Here is a 21,349-nt window from a genome sequence, read left to right on the forward strand (position 1 = left end):
CGTGCGCTTCCGGGGGCGGGGACAGCCCGGATCCCGCCGCCACCCCGCCCGGAGGAGGGGAGCGCGGCTGCGGAGACGGTTCCTCCGGGCGGGAGTCGTGGGCGAGGGGCGCGCGCGCGGAGAGAGCCCGCAGCGCACGCGCACTCGGGGCGCAGGCCCGCCACCCAGGATGAGACGGAGGGCATGGAAATTTCCAGCGGCTGCCCGAGCCGGAGGTAGCGGGCGCGGCGGCGGCGGCGGCGGCGACAAGACCTGAGGGGCGTGGGGCCTCCGTGGGCCCCGCCGGCCGAGCCCACTGTGCTGCTCCAGCGCTACGGCGTCGGACCGCGGTCCCCGTGGGGCCGCTCGCCGCGGGGAGCGGGGCTTCCGAGGGGCCGCGGCCGCTTTAAGGAGGGGCGTGGCCTGCGCGGGGGCGTGGCCTGCGCCGGGAAGTGGCGCGCGGCGTGCGCAGCTGCCGAGCCTTTAAACCCGGGCTCGCGCGGCCGGAGCGTGCCTTCGCCGCCGCCGCCTCCCGCCCGCACCTCGTCGAGCCCGCGCGCGGCCCGCCCTCCACAGCGTCGGGAGCCGGCGGTCGGAGCTGCGCGCCGTGCGTCGGACATGCCCCGCTACGAGCTGGCCTTGATCCTGAAAGTCATGCAGCGGGTGAGTGACCTTCCCCCGAGAACCCGCCTTCCCGTGCGGGCGCCTCACGGCCGCTGGGCCGCCGCCCCTCGCCCTTCCCGCGGGGCGGGAGGAGGCCGGGGCCGGGGCCGGGGCGCGGGCGGGGGGCGGGCGTCCGCAGCGAGGGCTCGTGGGCCGGCCGGCTCGGCGAGGCCGCGTGCGCGCGGGAGGCGGGGGTGTGCCCGCGGGCGCGCGGCGCGGGAGGGTGTGCCTCGCTCACGGCCGGCGGCGGGAGGCGGGAGGCGGGAGGCGGGAGGCGCGGGGCAGGGGCGGGCGGGCCGCGGGGTCCAGTGGAAGGTCCGCGGGAGGACACGCGCGAGCGCCCGGCCCCGCTCCCTCGTCGATCGCGAAGCCGCCTCGTGCCCGCCGCCTCCGCTCCGCCTCCGCCGGCCGGAACCGTCCGCGCTCCGTAAACCGTCTGCAGCGTGTGGTGCCGCCCGGACCACGGCCGCCCGCCCGCCCGCCGCGCTCCCGCTCCCGCTCACCGTCCCGACTTCTCTCTCCGACTCCAGCCCCGGCGGCCCCTGCGCCTTTAGCCCGGCTCAGGCCTCCCGGTCGCGACCTTTGTGCGCCTCCCGGAAGAACTTGGCCGCTTTGGCTGAGCGTGAGGTGGGGACCCCGGTGCGCAGGGAGGACACCTGCAGCCCGTCCCGCGGGCACCGGCGTGGCCGGCCGAAGACGGCCCGCGCGCGGCCCGGAGGCAGCTCTTCTTCCCGGGGCCGGGGCCGGGGCAGGACGCCTCCGGCCGGCGCTGCTGCCCCTCCTTCCGCGAAGTCGGTAACGTGGTGCGTGTGTGTGTGTGTGTGTGTGTGTGTGTGTGTGTGTGTGCGCGTGTGCGTGTGCGTGTGTGTGTGTGCGTGTGTGTGTGTGTGCGTGTGCTTTTTTCCAGGTCTAATAAAAACACTACTTACTACGTCTGAGCTGTCAGCGCGAGAGGCCTGGGCACCCTTTAGCTTCGAGTCCTGCTTTGGGTCAGTTTGGAGGAGTAGCTATGAGGAAGTTTGGGTGAAATTCAGCCTGGATCCTGGTCCTGCGTTAGCACAGAGCCCGGGAGGCTGCACACCGTCAGGGGGGGAGAAAGGACACCTGCCTCCTGGTCAGGTGAGGCCAGCCTAGTCAGGGTGCCCTTGTGCCCCCAAGCTCCCTGTCCCAGAATGGGGAAAAATACGGTGGTGGCGATGAGCCCCTGGAGTAGTCCCCCTTTCTGCCTCTCCTCTCCCCCCCCCCCCCCCCCCCCCAGATACTGCATAGAGAACAGGGGCGATGACAAACAAGCGCGTTATTGGAAAGGAGACAGTTTTAGATCGATGGGAATTGTTTAGCCCCCTCGTATTTTGCCTGTGCTTTTTAGGAGACACCATAGGTCCTGGGAAACGCAGCTACTGGAGTTCCTTTTGTTTATCTTGTTTTAGGGAGGAAAGGTCGTCCCCGGAGAGTCAGGGTGTAGGCATACATGTCCATCAACCTTTGAAATGGGAACTTCAGCCTGTGTCCTCAGCGCAGCCCGCGCCTGGTTAGCGGGGCTGCAGGAGTATTACAGGTTTCCTTCGCCAGGCAGATGGGTGCTGGTGTGTTTGTACGCTCTGTCTGTGGAGCATTGTTTACCCCAGTTAGGTAAGCCACCTAGTACAGTTCGTTTAAAATAGTAATCCCGTCCTTTCCTTCAAACCCTCACCGGAGGGCAGGGTGAGAAGCCTTAATGGGGAACATGGGAGCTCCCCCCTGGAGGAGGAGGCCGGTGACTACACACAGGACACTGTAACAGGGCGAGCTTGTGCCCAAGAGCTCTTGGCCTAAATAAAGATTAAACAACAAAACTCATTTTTTCTTCACCAAACTTATTTTCAAGTAGGTGGTAAATGTTCGACAAACACAAAGACTTGTTGCTTTTGAACAATTTTGCTTTTCAGTTTAGAAAATAGAATTCTAAAATAGGATCAATACTTGGAAGGAAAAGGATGGCAGAAGTTAACACTGGTGCATTCAGTGCGGGTGCCGCTGTGAGCGTGCGCACCGGGAGGCTGGCAGCTCCGTCTTAGTCGCCAGCACTTGGCGGTCCCGCCTGGGCGGCCTGTGGTGGCTCCTCCATTCGAAGTTGGTATTTTTCATATTTTTAGATTCTGAAATCGTAACAGTATCACCCTTTGAGGCGATGGCGTATTCCCACCACTCTTCCTTCCCCCGACCGTTTCTGTCTGGGATTGAGGAAACAGCGATGTCAGACGCTCAGCAGAACTGGAAGTGGGGAGACGAGTGTGTCTCTGGTTCTCTCCTGGGTGCTCTGGGTGCCCCGAGAGCATTCCCGTCTCTGGGAGTGTATACTCCTCTCCCCGTTTTTCATTTCCTTGGACCTGCACCGGACCCAACATGGAGCACGTCCGAGAGGCTTAACGTAAGCTGGTGGCTGTGGGAGGCGCTCGCCACATCTCTGGACTGAAGGCCCCGTGTGTGCAGGCCCTGGAGCCCCGCCTGCAGGCGGAGCAGACAGTCCTTGTGGCTGCAGCGCTGGCAGCCTCCCCTCAGCCTCTGCTGCCGCCCTGCCTCCCCTCCGGGCGCTGTGGGTGTGGAGACCAGTCCTCCAAGGAGAGCTGTATTTGCAGGTGCCGCTCAGCGTAACTGCTATTGTAACGTGCGCACATAAAAACGTCCTTTCCATTCCCCCAACTTTCAGTTCCGCGTGAAGAGCAAGTACAAGTGGGGTTAAGTTCTGAAAGTGCACACAGTAAAGGAATAGGTGCTGGGAGAGGCCTTTCGGGGGAGACGAGATCCGTTTGAAAGGGGGTTGCTTAGGGCATATTGATGGAGGGGCCTCCAGGAAACACACACTTTAGAAGTGTTGCGGTAGCTGTGCCAGAGCCACCAGAGCCTATTGACCGCCGACGCCTTCACCTGGGGAGGACACGAGAGGACACGCACAGGCTACGTGCCCGGGAGCCCCGCCCAGCGCGCGGCAGGCCCTTCCTAACCACGGGGGGGGGGGGGGGGGGGGGGGGGCTGTGAGATGCACGTTCTCTCCGCCCCGTCCTTGGGCGCCTTCCGTAGGCAGAGGGTCACCCACTGATTGGGCCGCTGAGGTCTGAGGAAAGGACTGACGTCCTTAGCTTCACTTTGACATTAGATTTTAAAGGTTGGGGTTTAATTTCAGTGTGTGGAAGACTGGATTGCCCCACAGGAATGATAAAGCCCCTACTGTGTGGAGAGCTTAGGAAGAGCTGTGAACTAGACGGTTTTCAGTGGGGAGGGCTCAGGAAGGGGTGTGAGGCGCAGACCCGCCCCTGCAGAGCGCTGGTCTCTGCTGCCCAGGTCAGGGCTTTAGTCGTGTCTGTGACCTTGGCCCACAGTTGGCCTTTTTAGGGTGTGAACGCCCTGGGGAAAGACGGCCCCCTGGCCTTGAGCTACTCAGGAATTTTACAGGAAGAATTAACGGCTGATGCTTTAAGTAACATCTAGCTTAATTGCCAAATGAAGGCATGTGTATACAGTACAATAGCTTTATATACCCTCAGAATATGTTTTTCTAGTAGGAAAAAAAGCAGCCTCCTACTTTGGAAATTTTAAGTTCTTTTTTCTTTAAAACATTTCACAAGTTATATGTAATACCCCTCATTTACTTATAATTTTATGGAAAAGCAGGTTATGTTTTAAACTTTAAGGTAACTCACTGAAATGGTTCTTTGTAGGCAAAGGGTTTTGTGATACAACCTGAGTTTAACTTTCCCTGGGTTTTGTGTGTTTCACTGAAGGAGTGAGGTTCGGTTGCTAAAGTGTAGCACGCAGAGCTTTCTGACTGGGGAAGAGCCCTCCTCCTCCTCTTCCCTCAGCCTTTCTGATTGGGAAAGCTGGCACAGGTTTGTGTTGGTTCTGGAGTTGTATCCAGGCTGGGTCCTCTGAAGGTAATGGCTACAATTGTTGGCATTGGAGACGCTTTGGAGGCCTCGGTGCTAATGAACTCAAACGTGGGACTGAGCAGCTCAGTGTGCTTGGCTGCTTGGCAACATTTGATGACGGGGAAATGGAGACATTTCTGCTCCCAGGTGGTGGCCGGCAGAAATTCAAATGGCAACACGTTTGTTTTATCTGTCAGAAGGCTGAGCTGGTCTTTTTTCCCCTCTTACGCACCCCCCCTCTCTCCCGAATAGCTTAGCTTGTATCTTTACTAATTACCCTTTGTGTTCTGTCTGCTTGAAACTGGACAACTTAAAACACTTACCCAGTAATGAGAGACGGCTTGGCGGATTAAAGTGTTGGGTTACAGCTCACTGCCGGCAGGTGATTGAAGAAGGAGCCTGTTCCTGCCCCTGAGCTCCGGCTCATGTCCGAGGAGTGGCTTGGGGTGAGGAGGCTTCCTCACCGGACGTGGTTTGTATTTCTGAGAATGCCTGTCAGGAGGGACAGTCTGCACTGTTTTCTCCTGTTCATGCCTCACATCATACTGATGTTCATGGGTGTTAAATCTAGTATTTACATGCAGACGCTATTGAGTCTTTACCTTTCTAGAATCACTTGCAAGAAAACTCAGATTTTGAAAGAAGTGAGGGACAAGTTCTTTTTTTTAAAATATATTTTTATTGATTTCAGAGAGGAAGGGAGAGAGAGATAGAAACATTAATGATGAGAGAGAATCATTGATCGGCTGCCTCCTGCTCGCCCCCTACTGGGGATCGAGCCAGTTCCAGGCATGTGCCCTTGACCGGAATTGAACCTGGGACCTTTCAGTCCGCAGGCCGACGCTCTATCCACTGAGCCACGCCGGCTAGGGCAGAGGGACAAGTTCTAAAGCAGCGTTTCCCATCCAGTGACTGCGCTGTAATCGTACAGGTGACTGTTCTGTTCAGGATAAAGAATACCGACTTTTGGTGGAAGGCCGTATTCTTAATCACAGGGATTATTATCAGCACATAATTATCTCTTAGGGGAATAAAAATTAAGGAATTAGTAAAAAAGTTTTTTTGTTTTAATCCTCATCCAGGATATGTTTTATATAGATTTTAGAGAGGGGCTGGGGAAGGAACATTGATGTGAGAAACATCCATGAGCCCTGACCGGAATTGAACCTGCAGCCTTCTGGTGTAAGGGACAACGCTCCAGCCAGTGGAGCCACCTGGCCAGGGCAGGAATTAGTCAAATATAAGGAAATCACTCACGTTTAATGAATGGCTGGTCAGTTGTTAACTTACCTGAAGGAAAAATACCTCAGGAATTTGGAAAGGGATAATTACTCCAGTTCTCTTATCCTCATTGCTCTAATTTAGAGTAGGAGTTGGCAAACTATGGCTCACACGCCACATCTCACTGGCTACCTGCATTTGTGCAGCCTGTGAGCTGAGAAAGGATTTTACATTTTCAAGTAGTTGCGGGTGGGGGGTGGGAATAAAAAAATATTGTATGACATGAAAATGATGTGAAGTTCAGATGTCAGAGTTCATGAATACAGGTGTCTTGGAACATCACCCTGTTCTTTTGTATTTACTCTCTGGTCCTTTATGGAAATTGGCTGACCCTGATTCAGAGTGTAAGACCCAGTTTCCCAGGCTCAGCATGTCTCTTAGCTTTTGGGTACTGTTTTTGACATTTCTGCCTTCATTCCTTCCTTTTCCTCCTCTGTATGTACTATGCCTTTGACTTCCATATGGATGGCTTGCCTTTTTTGGTAACAAGCTAAGAATTCTGGCATTTTGTACTTTCACTGTGCTGGTCAGAGCCTCCTGCATGTCCTGTTGGCACTGCACACTCAGTGTGGTTCAGATTTAATGAGTTGTCTACCTAAGCTTGTCTCATTTCTGTTCTTGGGTTCTCTGTCTCTGTTCCCTGGAGCTGAACAGTCTTGGTGTCCTGCACCTCAGTCCCATCTCCTCTCCTCTCTGCCCTAGATGACCATTCCTAGTTCTTGCTTGATTCCTGCAGTGTCTTCCTCAGCTGGTCTCTAACCTGCTCAGGGGTTCGTTGTAAATATGCTCCTTGAGTGCAAAAAGATATGTTGTTGAGCTACTTCAAAAGAATCCAATGGAAATGCCTTTGTAACAAAGAGAATACAGAGGATTGTATGGCGGTGCCTTTCTGATGATGTCATTGCGTTCACATACTCATTGACTGTCCCTAATGCTAAGTCACAGCACACCTCTCTTTCTAAAAAAGAGACATTCAGATAAATTCCGGCATGCAAGGCTGTCTGATAGGACTCCAACCTTTTTTTTTTTTTTTAAACTCCCACTCCTTCTAAAGTTCTGCCATCTCTACACCAAGTCAACCAGGCTGCCGCAGATCTGTCACCACCCTTCGCTCTCATTTTCTTGGGTGCTTGTGTCACTGCTTTTCTGGGAATGCCCTCCCTTTCCACGTTACCCCGTCATCCATGAGCACCTGCCTCAGTTCATTGTAAGCAGCTGTCGAGCAAAGACCTGCACTGCTGAGTCTACGCTGTGATCTTTCCTTTGGGTTTGCATGTGTTGTCCGTTTTGTCACCGGGATCGCTTCTTACTCTGTACCACTTAATTGGTGAGTGCTTCTTACCGCCTTCGTTAGGTGACACATTCTTGAGGGTCAAGTCTGTTCATTTCTGTCCTCTGCCCTGCACACCAGGTGGACGCTCACCTGCTGCCTTACAGGGTGCCTCCTCTGGCCTCGGTAAGACGGTCCTTGGGTCTGGGAGGGCATGCTGACCTCCTGGGCTAGTAAGTTGCTTTCAGGTCAGTGTGCTTGGCTTGCACTGGGTGAGTTGTCTGCTTGCCAGACATTCTGTTGGCTTCTAACACGATTTCCTGGCAGGTAACCTTGTTTTTACAGTAATAATTTAAATATGTCATTTGTTAAAATGAGGGCAAATTACCCTCCCCCCAGAGTTGGATTCTTTGGAAAGATTTGATAAAGGGGAGTCACTAAACAATGGCTGTAGAATTGAGATGTGGCTGCAAGTAAGTGAAAGTTGGAGAGGAAAAATAAAAAGAGCCCCAGACTCTGTATGTAGACCGCTTCACAAGGACTTCTTACTGAAATGGAAATGGCCGTATGCATTCTAGAAGTGGTGTGGACAAGCAGAAGGAATGTTACTCTGCAAGGAACGTCATCATCGCTCCTATTCGCCACGTGCTTTGGCTCATAGTAAGATGGGCAAATGAATGTACATTTATGTGTTGAACTTAAGTAAAATGCTTAAGGTATGTATGTACAGTTTTTTTATTTTGCACTTCAGCTTTAATCTCTTTTTTCCTGTTACTTTGGATATGATTGTTTTGGATATGAAAGCTGCTCCAGTGAGTGCTCCGAACTTCGCTGTCTAAATGAACGGAGGAACTCGAGGTCCCGCGGGAGATGCTGGGTGTGTCATGGTGGGAGTGAACAGAGGACTGGCCATCCTAGAAAGAGCTTCCGAGGAGGATCACAACCTGCTTTTGGATCCTGGCACCTGCCTCCGAGGATGCCACCTGTTGGTAACTTGACATCGGAGGTAGTAGGTGTTCAGTATGTTGTTAAAGTTAGCTTTGGGCTCTCAGGCAGGTTTTTGAACTTTATTGCTTAGTTTTCCATTCACACTTGATTGATGAAGAGGCTCCTGAAGATAAATTTCTTTTATGTAAGTTATTTTACCAGAATCTGAGACTGGGTCAAACCGGAATATAGTACTTCCTCTACATATTTGAATTAGGGGCGTACGCCATTCTGTATAAGAGCTTGCATGCTAAGGAAGCAAGGGCAAGCTTTGCATATTTGATAGAGAGTGTGAGGGAACAACGTCTTTGTCAGACAGGTAGGAGTCGTTTACTCAGCAGCCACTGGCCTTTGTCAGGCACTGTGCGCTGGGCCTCCTCTTCTGGGCTTTTGTTCATCTCCTGTCCTTTATTTTTTTTAAATATATTTTTATTGATTGCAGAGAGGGAGAGATAGAAACATCAGTGATGAGAGGGAATCATGGATTGGCTGCCTCCTGCACGCCCCCTACTGGGGATGGAGCCCACAACCTGGTCATTTGCCCTTGACCAGAATCAAACCGGGGACCCTTCAGTCCACAGGCTGATGCTCTATCCACTGAGCCACACCAGTTAGGGCACCTGTCCTGCTTTATATAACCAGTACTTATAAGACTTAAATGTGTTTTTTAGATGAGCAGGTTGGGGAAAGTGAAGGATAGAGACAACCTAAAGAACTGAGTTCTGCACGTTAGATAGGCTAAGTGCTAAGGTGATCAGAGGCAGGTGTGGGAGAAAACCAGTATTTTAAACAGTTTTCGGTAAATGTTTGATTGCCAGTTGTCCACCTACTAACACTGTAAGGATGACCGCTTTTCAGTAGCATCAACAGATGGAGCAGTGATAGAACCTGGCTGATTGCTGTTGCTACGTGGTATTTTCAGTTAATATTTTACTTTTCATTTTTGATACAGTATTATAAAACTACATTTTTCCTTTTAATTGGTGATTTTAAGAGATTTGTTTCATTCCTATTGATTCAGATTTTATTTTTATAAAGGAATTAAGACAGTATTTTACATTATAACACATGTTGCTGGAATGTATATATTTCATTAACGTATTTAATTGATTTTTAAAGTAATTATCTTATAAGCCAGGAGTACCTGTGATCCAACAAGTCTCAAATAAGACCTTTTCCAAGAGAATATGCATTTTTGATACATCACTGTCATTCTTTTAAATCCAGTTTTATTTCCGATGTAATTTGTGACTTTTTTTGCACCTGATTATTTTACGCTGTAGCTGTGTAATGGGGTATTGGGTGGCAGAGGGTACTGGGCACCGTGTGAAGCAGGCTGAGCAGTGTGTGTGTGTGTGTGTGTGTGTGTGTGTATAAAAGATGAAGACACAAGAGTGTGGCCAAGAAGAATAGTAATGCTTTAACTTCTAAACCATTTCATTCTTTTTGGGAGCTGGCAAGGTGCAGTGTGAATGTGTTCATGAATTAATAAAAGCTGTTCACAAAGCTGCCTGAGGAATAGATTGTGTTAATTCTTTTTAACTATTGTGTTTTAAACTGGGTAAGTATGAATGATTGTCATGGGCCTTAGATCACTTTGTCCTGGTTTGCGGTGTTGAATTCCAGGTGGGAATGTCGGGTGGGCCAGTGGCTGGGGGAAACGGTGTGTGGGCGCTAGTGCTTACCCTCCGGTCTGTCACTTCCATGGGCATGTGGTCCTGGTGTTGCCGGCTCCTCCTCTTCTATCCTGTTCCCGACCAGAACTCCAGATTTTACAGGAAATTGATTTTTAAGATGTTGGCAACTAATTAAAGACATTTAAGCACCATGGACCAAGTGAAATGTATTTGTTTAGACAGAGCTAAGTTCTGATTTAGATAACAGGTTTTCGTTCTTTAAAGACGCCCTTCGTTGTCTTTGACCTCTGGCAGGTGACTTGGTGTCAGCTGTCGGACTGCCCCTTTGTCTCTGGATGATTCTGGGCAAAGACGGTTTGTCCAGAAAGTGGCATTCATTTTACTGGGGTGTATCTGTGAAGTTCCCGTTAGAGTATGTGACCCGTGGTCTTGGGAAAGGATTTCCATGGAAAACAGTTAGGTGCTCTTCTGCACAGGCTATAGAACAAAGGGATGACAAAATGCTTTTATTTTTTTAAAATTTTATTGATTTCAGAAGGGGGAGAGAGAGAGAGAGAGAGAGAGAAACATCAATGATGAGACAGAATCATTGTTCGGCTGCCTCCTGCATGCCCCCTACTGGGGATGGAGCCTGCAACCCCCAGCATGTGCCCTGACTGGAATAGAACCCAGGACCTTTCAGTCGGCAGGCTGATGCTCTATCCACTGAGCCACACGAGCCAGGGCCCATGCTCTTGTTTTTGACTGGGCTTCACGTCTTCACAGAATGGAAGTCAAAGCATCACCTTGACTGACTTTCCCATTTTGTCTTTTTCACTTTCCCACTCACTCTAGATGTGTAACAGCAGATCACAGATAAACACGCAGGTCCACTTGTTCATCCACCTTCAAGTCCAGGGAGAATTAGTCACCTAGTCCCCTACCATTTTTCTGAGGTTACAGGTCCCTAGTTCCTACCCAATTTGGGAAAACTTCGTAGAGGTTGGTGTGGATGAGAACTTAAAAATGAAATTGCAAGAGAAAGCGTGGCCCAACAACAAAATCTTGACCTGGAACCTTCAAAGCTCATAAACTGGCATTTGTCTGTTTCTACCCCAGAATGAATCCCTGATTTCGTCTTTGTTTGGAGTTAAGTTTTTAAAGCACTCTCCTCGACCCCTCTGGCTATTAAAACGCTTTAAATTTGTCAGGTGAGGAATACCAAGCACAGCTGTAACAGCCCGGTGAGGGGGGAGAGGGGGCCGGGCACGGAACCAGACATCTGCCTGCTTTCAGCTTGTGTTCAGATGCCCTGTGTGCAAATTATGAATATAAAACATCAGTACTGGTTTAGGTTCATGTTTAAAGGTGAGTTTCTGTTGAGTGAAAAGCTAAATTTGGGGATAGGGTTTTTGCCAGGAAAATGGTACAGGAAAGATGTACTTAAGTGTCCCTTTTAAAAAATTACTTGAACCCATTAAGGAAATATATGACCCAGTAGTAGACTGTTTTGTTTTTCTTTTGCTCGCGCACTATTTACCTTCAGTTTCGTTAGCATTTACATGTGAAAGCAGTGTGAAGTATGCTGTCTTGATAACCTTTGGTACCAAGTTTCCATCTGGGACAGTCTTTAGTCTGCAGACACTGGTGGCGCTGTTGGTCTCAGGAATGTGTTCTCACCTGTGAACTGACAGCCAGGAGCTTTTGTAAATTCAGGTTAAGAAGATTTGCATGAAGGAAAGAAATTCCTCTTAATACTATTTTCTTTATTAAATACTAGAGGCCCGTTGCACAAAATTTGTGCATGTGGGGGGGTCCTTCAGCCCGGCCTGCACCCTCTACAATCCAGGACCCCTCGGGGGATGTCTGACTGCTGGTTTAGGCCCGATCCCTGCAGGACCACTGGCTCCTAACTGCTCACCTGCCTGCCTGCTTGATCGCCTCTAACTACTCTGCCTGCCTGATCGCCCCTAACCTCTCTGCCTACCTGCTTGATCACCCCTAACCTCTCGGCCTGCCTGCCTGATTGCCCCTAACTGCTCTCCCTTGCCAGCCTGATTGCTTCTAACTGCTCTCCCCAGCCGGCCTGATCACCTGTAACTGCTCTCCCCTGCCAGCCTGATTGCCCCTAACTGCTCTTCCCTGCCGGCCTGATTGCCCCTAACTGCTCTCCCCGGCCTGCTTGATTGCCCCTAACTGCTCTCCATGGCTGGACTGATCACCCCTAACCATCTCTGCCTCAGCCCCCGCCACTGTGGCTTTGTCTGGAAGACATCCAGTCTAATTAGCATATTACCCTTTTATTAGTATAGATTTTATCTGATTAGGATGGAATCATTGGAAACTGTAATTTCAAGGTCTTCTACCTTTGACATCCAATGAAAGCAGTTCTGATCCTTGGGAAAATTACAAAGTTTAAAAATATTGCAGCCAAAAGTATTTGCCTGAGGAAATATCCCAATTCTAGGATCTTTTATTATGACTTGGCCTCCTTGGGGAATTAGAGTTGCTCCACCAGGAAAACTCTTGTGTTTACATTTTCTGGCCTCAGTCACATGGAAAAGTCAAAATTGGTATCTGGTTTAGGAATGGTTTTTCTAGGAACGTGAAATTGGAACCCAGTAGGATGAGAACAGATGACATGAAGGTGAACCACAAATTGGCCTGGTGGGATGTTCTCCCTCTGGAACCTTATGGTCTAAACCTGGTTCTCAGGGGCTGTGTGTTCTGCCAGATGAAACAGGGTTAGGGAGTGTGGTCTCCCTTTTATAAAAGAAAGAACAACAGGATGTCACCGCAGCCCGGAGCGCTCAGCCAGGATTCTCACGGCCGTCTCACCCGGAAGCAGTCCTCTGGTCGCAGCGTGTGCAGCTCAGCTCCCTTGGAAGGAGAGGTTTCACAGGATCTGAGTGCCTCCAGGTGCCAGCACTAGCATGTGTTAGGGAACATGGGGTAACCAGACAGTTCCAGCTTGGGGGCAGGTTACATTCTAGGAAGGGAGAAAAACCAGCAAATGCTATGAAGAGAAACAGCAAGAGAAAGGGGCAGGAAGTGGCAGATTTCATTGTCATTGGGCTGCTCGGGCACGGCAGAGACGTGGTGGGCAGGGCGCAGGGTGCTGTTCACGGGCTGAGCGGAACCAGTGCGGGCCTGGCATCGGAGCTGTGCCCACCACGCAGTTCAGCAGGCTCGGCTCTGTGCCTTCTGCCGGTCTTTCTGGAGGAGCCCACAGTGCGGGGGGTTCGGTGCCGGGTCCCCTCGGCGTTTTGTTTGGGTAAGCCTCACCTGAGGATATTTTCCCCATGGCTTTTCAGAGAGTGGGAGGGATGTGGGGAGAGAGACATCCGCTGGTTGCCTCCTGCACACCCTAACCTGGGGCGGGGAGCAACCCTGAGACCCAGGTAAGTGCCCTTGACCGGGAATTGATCCCGAGACCCTTCACCCAGTGTAAACAGTTAATCAGCATTTACCAATCTTTCTTCACCTCCACTCTCCCCGCCCCATTTTTTGCTGGATTATTTTAAATATTTTTAACTTAACCTATTATTTATTTTGAGTGTCCAATCTCTTCTAGCACAAAAAGGGTGCAGTGAAAACGATCCATGTGCCAGGCCCTGGGGTGGCCTGGAGCAGTCAGTTCCTCCAGGTCTGCGAGGGCACCCAGCGGGCGGAGGCTGCCCCTCTGCTTCCTCCCGCTGGCAGCCACACTGAGGGAGCCTTGGGGGGGGGGGCGGGTGAGGGAGGTTAGCTCACCTGTCAGGCTCTGTCCCTGGGTCACAACGGCACCACTCTCCCGTCATCCTCCTTAACTTTGCTTTTTAAATGTAAACCTTTGGAAGACTTGTAAGAATGGTTCAATGAATACCTGTAAGCTCTCTGCCTGGGTCACTATTTGTTAGAATTGTCCATATTTTAGCTGTACCATTTAGAAAGTGTAGGCATCTTGACATGCCTTTCTTAGGAATAAGGGCTTTCTTAGCCCAAACAACCATTGCACAGAAATTGGACATTGATTCAGTGTTATTTTTAAATGTTCACTGTGCGGTCAAGTTGATCGTTATTTCAGTGATGCCCTGTAGCTTAAAAGCCAGTTTCCAGTGAAGGCTCGTGCGTCTGGTTTAGCCTCCTTGGTCTAGAACAGTTCCCAGGCCTTTGTCACTCATGACGGGGGCACTCAGGAGTACACCCCCCTGGCTGCAGAGCCCCTGAGAGTGCATGGGGCTGGCTGCTCTCTCGTCGGTGAAACATTGGCCGGAGTGTTACATAGGGTATCGGCTTGTCCACTGTTGATGTTGGGCAGTCATTTCACTTAGGTCCACCCAGCCGACTGTGCCATTGTAAATGCACTTTGTTCCTTTTGTCATTAGGGGTTATGGAGTGATACATTTGAGACGGAAGTTTGTTTCCTCCAACAGTCTTCCACTGGTTTTAGCATCTGTTGAGGACTCTGAAGCAGTTATTGATGCATTACTGTAAAGCAAAAGCAGATATAAAATTTCATCTGTAAATATTTCGTATGTGTCTGAAAGATAAGGCCTTTTAAAAAAGACAGCCATAGTGCCTTTATGCAACCCTTACCGTCTAGTCCTGTGGTCGGCAAATTGCGGCTCGCGAGCCACATGCGGCTCTTTGGCCCCTTGAGTGTGGCTCTTCCACAAAATACCACGGCCTGGATGAGTCTGTTTTGAAGAAGTGGCGTTAGAAGAAGTTTAAGTTTAAAAAATGTGGCTCTCAAAAGAAATTTCAATCGTCGTACTGTTGATATTTGGCTCTGTGGACTAATGAGTTTGCCGACCACTGGGCTAGTCCATGTTCAGATTTCCTGGTGTTTCCATTGTTTCTCCATGGGTTAGTAGAATCTGAATCCAAACAAGGTCCAGACCAATGGCTGCTTAAGTGCTTTACCCTGACAGTCATGGCCAGGTAACGCCATCTCGGTCGATGACGGACTGTATGCACGACAGTGGTTCACCAGACAGCCAGGTGTGCCGTGGGCGGTGCCAGCCAGGAGCGTCTCTGTGGTGACTGCAGAGACACAGTGCCTTTCTCAGAATCTAGCCTGCCTTGAACGGTGCATGACTGGAATGATGCCCCCTCCCTCCCTCATTTTCTGAATTTGGTTAATCGTTTGCTGGTGATGTATTGTTCTGGGTATTTTCTATAATAGTAGGTAGAGAAATTTGATTAGATTCAGGTTGCTTTGTTTTGCAAGAGTTCATATGTGTTCCTGGTGAAGCCTCCCCTTAGGGGCACGGATGTCTGCCGTTAAGAGAGAAGATTCGTTCTTGGTGGTGCGGGTACCTCCCCCGTCCTTCGGAAGGCCCGTCAGCCGCTCACGGAGGGCTCAGCACCTGTTGTAATCATTGCCTGGGCCGGCATTTGTTAGGGTGCAGAGGGTGGTTTTCTATGGCATCGTTCCTTCCTTCTGTATTGACTGGCCAGTTTTCTAACGTGTTTATTTCTACTTTTTAATGTATATCTTTCTGGAAAGCGTTGAAAGGAATGTTCCTCATCTTTACTTCACAGAGGATGTTTCTGGATTCCCTTAGTGATCCTGTGGCCTGGCACTAATGTTGGTAAATAATAGTTACTAAAGTAACCTTCTGTCTCGTGGGGAACATTTAACGCTTCAGGTAGAGTGGAGAGGTGAGAAGGGAGAAGTTCTTCCTAGGTCCACGCCAGCAGAACGCTTGGACTTGTCTGGAGCGAGCTGAGGAAGTGCCTTGCCCGCCGCGACCTGTCCTGACCGTGGAAATGACCGTGGACAGAACGCACTGTGCGAGGAAGCCTGTGCTGTCCCCGCACTGAGGTGGGCGTGACGCTCGCAGTGGTCACATTGAGCACGTTCCGAAGTGGAGTTAGTACAGCGAAGGGCAGTGGGCCCGCAGGACGGGGTGGTGGGGATGGGTGATGGCGTCAGGCCAGGCTTTTACTGCGTCTCGGCCCAGGAGATGCTCATCTGAACAAGGGCGTTGACTGCCTCGTAGTCTCCTCACGCCCCTAGCAGGGCTGTTGGGGATGCTGACGCTCGGTGGGGAGGAGGTGCCCTGTCCTGGGCCTGCAGCCTGCCACCTCTGACTGTTACTGAGAAGCCCACTGTGACGGCTGTAGAGGGTGTTGGAAGTTGAACACTGTCCGCCAGGTGCTTAGTCGTTAGTATTTGATTCACTTGCTGAACAAGCATCTGAGCACCGGCGGTGTGCAGGAGTGTCCCTGACGCAGACCACGTCAGTGAACAGCACAGACAAGGACCTGGCCTCGGGGAGGTGACATTCTGGTGTGAGGAGACGAACAAGCGAGTTTCATAGTATGTCAGATGGTGCTGAGGGCCATGGAAAAACATAAAGCAGGATGAGGAAGGGGGATGGCTAGGGAAGTTACTTTTGAGCAGAGGGTTAAACGAGAGGAGCAAGTCTGGTAAACCGGCGTGGACTTTGCATAGGAAACCAACGGCGTGGTCAAGGCCCTGAGGTGTGTGCGGTACTGTGCACGGTGACGGGGAGGTGACAGCTCGCCGTGTCAATGAGTGCCCGTAGTGGGCCAGGGCCAAGCCTTTGGGTGCAGGTTTAGAGGCTGGGCAGTTAGAACTGGCTGAGGTGGGATGGTGATTGGACCAGGGTGCTAGCAGTTGAGCTGATGAGTGGTCTGGTCCTGGATATATTTGGGGGTAAAGTCAACAGGCTGAGTAAGGATTGACTGTGTGTGGGCGAGCAAGCTGTTCAAGGACCACTTTGGCTTGAGCAGCAGTGAGGATGGAGTTGCCGTTTTCTGAGAGGAGGACAGAGTAGAACGGGTTAAGGGGTGGGGGCCACATTATTTATCCTCCCAAGCGAAAGGATGGGTGGTCGCAGATACTTCATTCAGTGAGAACAGCGGTCCGTAGATTTCGCTAGGAGGCCTCAGATCTGTGGACCACATCCGCCAGCTCTTGTAACCTAGTGTCTCAGGGACGTGGGAGTGAGCAGTGAGGGAGGACCGGCGGGGGTGGACTCACAGCTCATGGTAGCAGCCAGGTGGCAGGAGACTTTGAGACTTGTTTTTTCCCAACAGAATGGAGGGCAAAGTCTTGGGCTTTTGACTAGTGAGAACCTGGAGACGCCCGGTCTTCGAGCGGACTCATCAAGGTTCTCCGGTCTGCGGATTTCCTTTCCTGGGAAGCCTGGACTTGGGACTTCTTTTTATTTGGAGTCTCTTTTCTGCATACATACATCCGTTCACACATGATCATACACCCGTTCACACATGACCATACACAAACGCCCTCGTTGCAGTTCGCCCTGTGTGCTGTTTGTAGTCTGTTTTGCTAACTGTGTCCTTTTATTGAAGGTTGGGTTGTGTGGTGACAGAGGGCAGCAGCTGTTTAGACAGATGCAAGTGCCACTGCTGTTGTGAACAGACGCCTGCTCCCTGGTTCAGGCTATATGGCTTCATTGGTTCAGTCTTCTCATCTGTAAAGTAGTCATCGTAACTCAATTACCCCCTGATGTCACAATTACCCCCTGATGTCACGAGGACTAAGGTAATGCGCACAGCACTAGGCCCAGTGCCTGCACGGTGGCAGCTTAGGGCAGGAAGTCTCAGGTTTTAATTCTTCCTGTCCATTATTTATTACATCTTTGGTAACCGGTTTTTTATGAGGGAATAGTGCTGGTCCTCTTGAATTCTTCCCATTAAGAGTTAACATAGCTGTTTAGTCGTTGGGATCATGTGATATGCTATCAGTGTGCTGTTGCTCTGATATTTCATCTCTCAAAAAAATAGGTTATTGGAGTTTGCTCCACATTCGTGATCCAGTATCATCCGCATAAAAGGAGCTTCAAAGTTGGCCCCATATTTAGCCATATGGCCTTCTTTCGCTGAGACTCCTTTAAAAAACAACAACAAGCCAAACACTGTAAGCCAAACTTCTCATCAATAGAAGCAGGCTAAAATGGATGTATCTTGGAGAATGTGTCTATGTGTATGAACTAATAAATCTGGTGGTTTATGAACTTTGTAGGTGAATAAATTTTATTTGAAGAAATGGTTTTCTTGGGATGTGGTGTGTGGGGCCTAGGAATCCTCAGGATACAGTTCCTGGACTTCCTGAAGGGTTTCTTAGATTTCTTGGGTATTCTTCAAAACCGGAAGAGCTGAGGTGGGAGGTACAATAGAAATGTTTTGTCAGAGATGTTAGGGCAGACTCTTCAGATGTTTTAGGGACTCACATCATGCCGTTTCATGTTGTCCTCTGCTGCACTTGTGATGGGAAGTGGGCTGCAATGACATCAAGTGCATTAGTGTCACTCATGCCCCACTGCCATGTCAGTGAGCCGAGGGTGAGGAAGGTCTCGTTGAGCACGTACGTACGTACGTACTCGTCCCAAGCACCGTTCATCGGCTCCACCAGCCCAATTTGCTTTGCTGGGCCTCAGATCAAGAGTACAAAAGTGAACCAGAGTCTGTAAGTAGAATTCTATACCAGCTTAATTTTTTTTTGGTGTTTTACTTGAATAAGTTGATTTAAATGGGAACTAATAGTTGATGAGTGGTTGGGAGCCTCTTAAATATTTGTGAGAGAACTGTATATTTAATACATTATTTGTCTAGTTCTTTTTATCTATAATGAGGATCCTCATATGCCTGGCGTGCATTGACAGTTCAATTTGAAAGAAGCCGATGATCATCACTAATAGTTTTTACAAGTTGAAGATAAAGTGACGTTAATTGAGCACTTGCCTGTTGTCCTGGGCAGTATTATGCGCTATCGACATGTTAATGATTCCTCATTAAACCATCAGGAGCGAGGTACTGGTTTTATTTTACAGGGGAGACCGTTGAAGCTCATAAAGTCAGTAAATGATAGAGCGTGGACCCCAGCCCTTCCGGGCCCACCTGCTCTCTCACCCAGGCTGGCTGCTCATGGAAGTTTTCAGAGGTGCTCACAGCCCTTCAGTGAGTCGCTGGTGTAGTGGATACTTGTCCTTGGATCACAAGATGAACAGGACTTGGCAAGCCTGTTTTCCACAGCGCTGGGCTGGACCCGCTCACAGTCTCTTGGGTGTGTGGTTTTTAAAATCACCTCCAAACTAAAAGTGTTGTTTTGTCACTTGTAGGGTCACTGGACTCTAGCCTTAGCCCAGCCCATGTGCCTCAATGAATTTATTATGACTCGGAGCCCTGATGGCTTTTGCTCTGTTTGGTTTTAAGACAGTGGCTTTCTTTGTAGAGGGTGGACATACGTCCTGGATTTTACAGACTGTCCTAGAATAGTACCCTAGTTTGGAAGATAAACTAAATGGTTGACCTAGATATTAGAAGAAAGATGCTGGATTTGGTCGTTATTTCTAATTTAAATTGAAAGAGTTCAATAGCTGACTTACATGTCTTACCTGTTTTCCTAGTTCAGACAGCAAATATGTGTGTTTCTTTGGGTTCCTCTGTGGGAAGGAGGGCTTTGGGGGTGGGGGGAGACTGCTGGTTCAGAACAGCCCTGAGCTCAAGATTTGGCTCAGTCTGTTCTGTCCATGGCCGCAGGGGGACCATTTCTTTATACTTTCTACAAATACTACTCTCGCTATAGAAATAATTGTTTTCTTAAAAATGTACCACCAGTGAACCAACTCACATCGTACTGTACCTACTGTCCCGCATTTCTCACTTGAGGTTTACTTGAACTGTGAGCCAGCTTAGAATCAGCTGAGTCCAAGAAGTTAGAAACAACAAATATAAAAGCTTCATTTTTTAGCTGAAGAAAACATTTTCCCATGTGCATTCTTTTCTAAAAATAAAGGAATGCTGGGTAGTGTTCATTGTAGAGTTGGCCCTCCGTATCCACAGGTTTTGCATTTGCAGATTGAACCAAAAGCAGATCAAAAATATTTTGGGGAGAAAAAAATGCCAGAAAGTTCCAAAAGCAAAACTTGGGCCAGCCACACTAGATTGAATCCACGAGAAAGAAGTGACATGGAGGCTCTGCCTGCCGGAGCCACATGCAGATGTGGGTTATGGGCAAACACTGCCCCATTTTATAGAAGGGACTTGCGTACTGGCAGATTTGGGTATCGGTGGGGAGCCGGAACCAGCCCCCCACCCCATATCTGGGGGCAGCAGCTGTTGTAGAAATAAATGTTTGCTGCTTTAAAAGGGAGAGAAAAAACATGTAGAACTGACATTGTATATTTTATTTGGAGTCACTTTTAAGGATTGCACAATTTATCTCCTAAAGTTCTGAAGTTCAGAATGTGAAATATTAAGGGTTCTCTATTTTTTCAACTAAATTGACCTATTTTTGGTTTTGTTTTATTTTTCCCTTTTCAGTCTTTACCAGGTCCTTGTCTCTGGATGTTTTTTGTTTAAGTTGGAAAAATCTTAAACCTGCCCACAGACCTGTGTGGCATCCCGGGGGGACTGTTTGAGGAGGCCTAGGCAGGAAGTAGACGCGGCCGCCGGCTCTGTCTCCCACTCCCCTCTTCTCCCGTGGGCAGTCTGCTCTCTGGCTGACGGTTCCAGAGCAGTTAGAGGGGAGACCTCGCCTCGTGGGAGCTGGAGTCTGAGCACTCATCAGGGAGCAGCCTGAGCTCGGGCCTGTGCCTGGACCCTCGCCTCTGGTGGTGAGAAGCAGCATTGATAGCAGTGCGCATGGCGACGGGGAAGGATGCGCTTGTTTTGTTTCTAATAAAAAGCTGCTGTGGCTGCTGCTACAGCACCCCCCTCCCCTCCCTCCCCCCAACAAAACCCACTCGGGGTGCTTGTCCCTTCCTGGAAACACAGGTCTGCTGCTGCCACTGAGCAGAGTGACGCCCGAAAGGCCCTCTGACCAGTGAGCTGGGCTTCTCCGTGTGGAAACGAGGCCGGGGGCGCCTGCATGTCGGGGGCAGGTTCGCCGGCCACAGCAGTTCCCGTTCTGCGTGAGGACCTGACCCTGGGAAATAGCTGCTGTGTATGGGTCATCTGTTAGACTCGATTAAAAGTTAGGTGGTTCTTTCTAAAAACCAGAAGGTTCTTTGTCGGTGGGAGAGTGACACGGAACTCTGCCTGCCTTCGGGGTTTGGGCAGAAGGACGCGCCGGGCCAGCCCTCGCTGACACTGGCTTCTGGGAGGAAGGGTTTCTGCCCTTCCCTCTGTACCGACTGCAGTGCGTTACGCTAAAACAGGCGTCAGGGTGGGACGGAGCCGTTTGCTCTCTGGGCAGCGGTATGAACGAGGCCCAGGAGCCTAATCCGCAGGGGTCTCACTGAGTGAGTGTCCCGGCTCCTTTCCCCGCCGTGCAAGCTGTGGGCTGTAGTGTTGAGGACTGGGATCTATGGAGAACAGTTTTGAAAAGAGGTAGCTTTAGTATCCTTTACAGGCCTTAAGTTTGCTGCTTGCTTTTAAAGAAAAATGCCTAGATTCACAAAGAACGTGCCTTGCCAAGCATAGAACATTTCACTCTGAGGTTCTGCATCACGTGGAAGGCAGGGTTTGTTTATTTTTATTTTTTTGAAGGCAGGATTTGAATAACAATGTTCTTCATGTTGATCTGTGGGCTACAATGATAATTAACTTTGAAGATTCAGAATTTATCTCTTTTCCAGGAGAAAAACCATCAAATCTGTAAATTTGATCTTAAGTACATTTAAATGTGTTTTGCAGAGTGATTTTCTTAATCCAGATTGAAAAATACCTGT

The 21,349-nt window shown here is 50.1% G+C and overlaps 2 protein-coding genes across 4 annotated transcripts in view; both read left to right on the forward strand.

Moving 5' to 3' along the window:
• The first annotated feature begins 503 nt into the window (after window positions 1-503).
• Window positions 504-21,349, forward strand: part of SLC5A3 (solute carrier family 5 member 3) — a 39,894-nt gene continuing 19,048 nt past the window's right edge. The window contains exon 1 of one of the 3 annotated variants that reach the window (XM_079767384.1): window positions 504-642. The gene's annotated coding sequence lies outside the window, so the exon portion shown is untranslated. Of the gene's footprint in view, window positions 643-758; window positions 1,438-6,056; window positions 8,105-21,349 lie in introns of those variants that run through there. The other 2 variants (XM_079767386.1, XM_079767385.1) reach the window with 2 other exon arrangements.
• MRPS6 (mitochondrial ribosomal protein S6) overlaps window positions 508-21,349 on the forward strand; it is a 56,164-nt gene continuing 35,322 nt past the window's right edge. Inside the window, exon 1 of the mRNA XM_079767389.1 lies at window positions 508-642. Coding sequence (XP_079623515.1) covers window positions 598-642 — 45 coding nt within the window. The 5' untranslated portion in view covers window positions 508-597. The remainder of the gene's footprint in view (window positions 643-21,349) is intronic.

Source organism: Cnephaeus nilssonii, assembly GCF_951640355.1.
Source record: "Cnephaeus nilssonii genome assembly, chromosome: 3".
In the NCBI taxonomy this organism is placed as follows: domain Eukaryota; kingdom Metazoa; phylum Chordata; class Mammalia; order Chiroptera; family Vespertilionidae; genus Cnephaeus; species Cnephaeus nilssonii.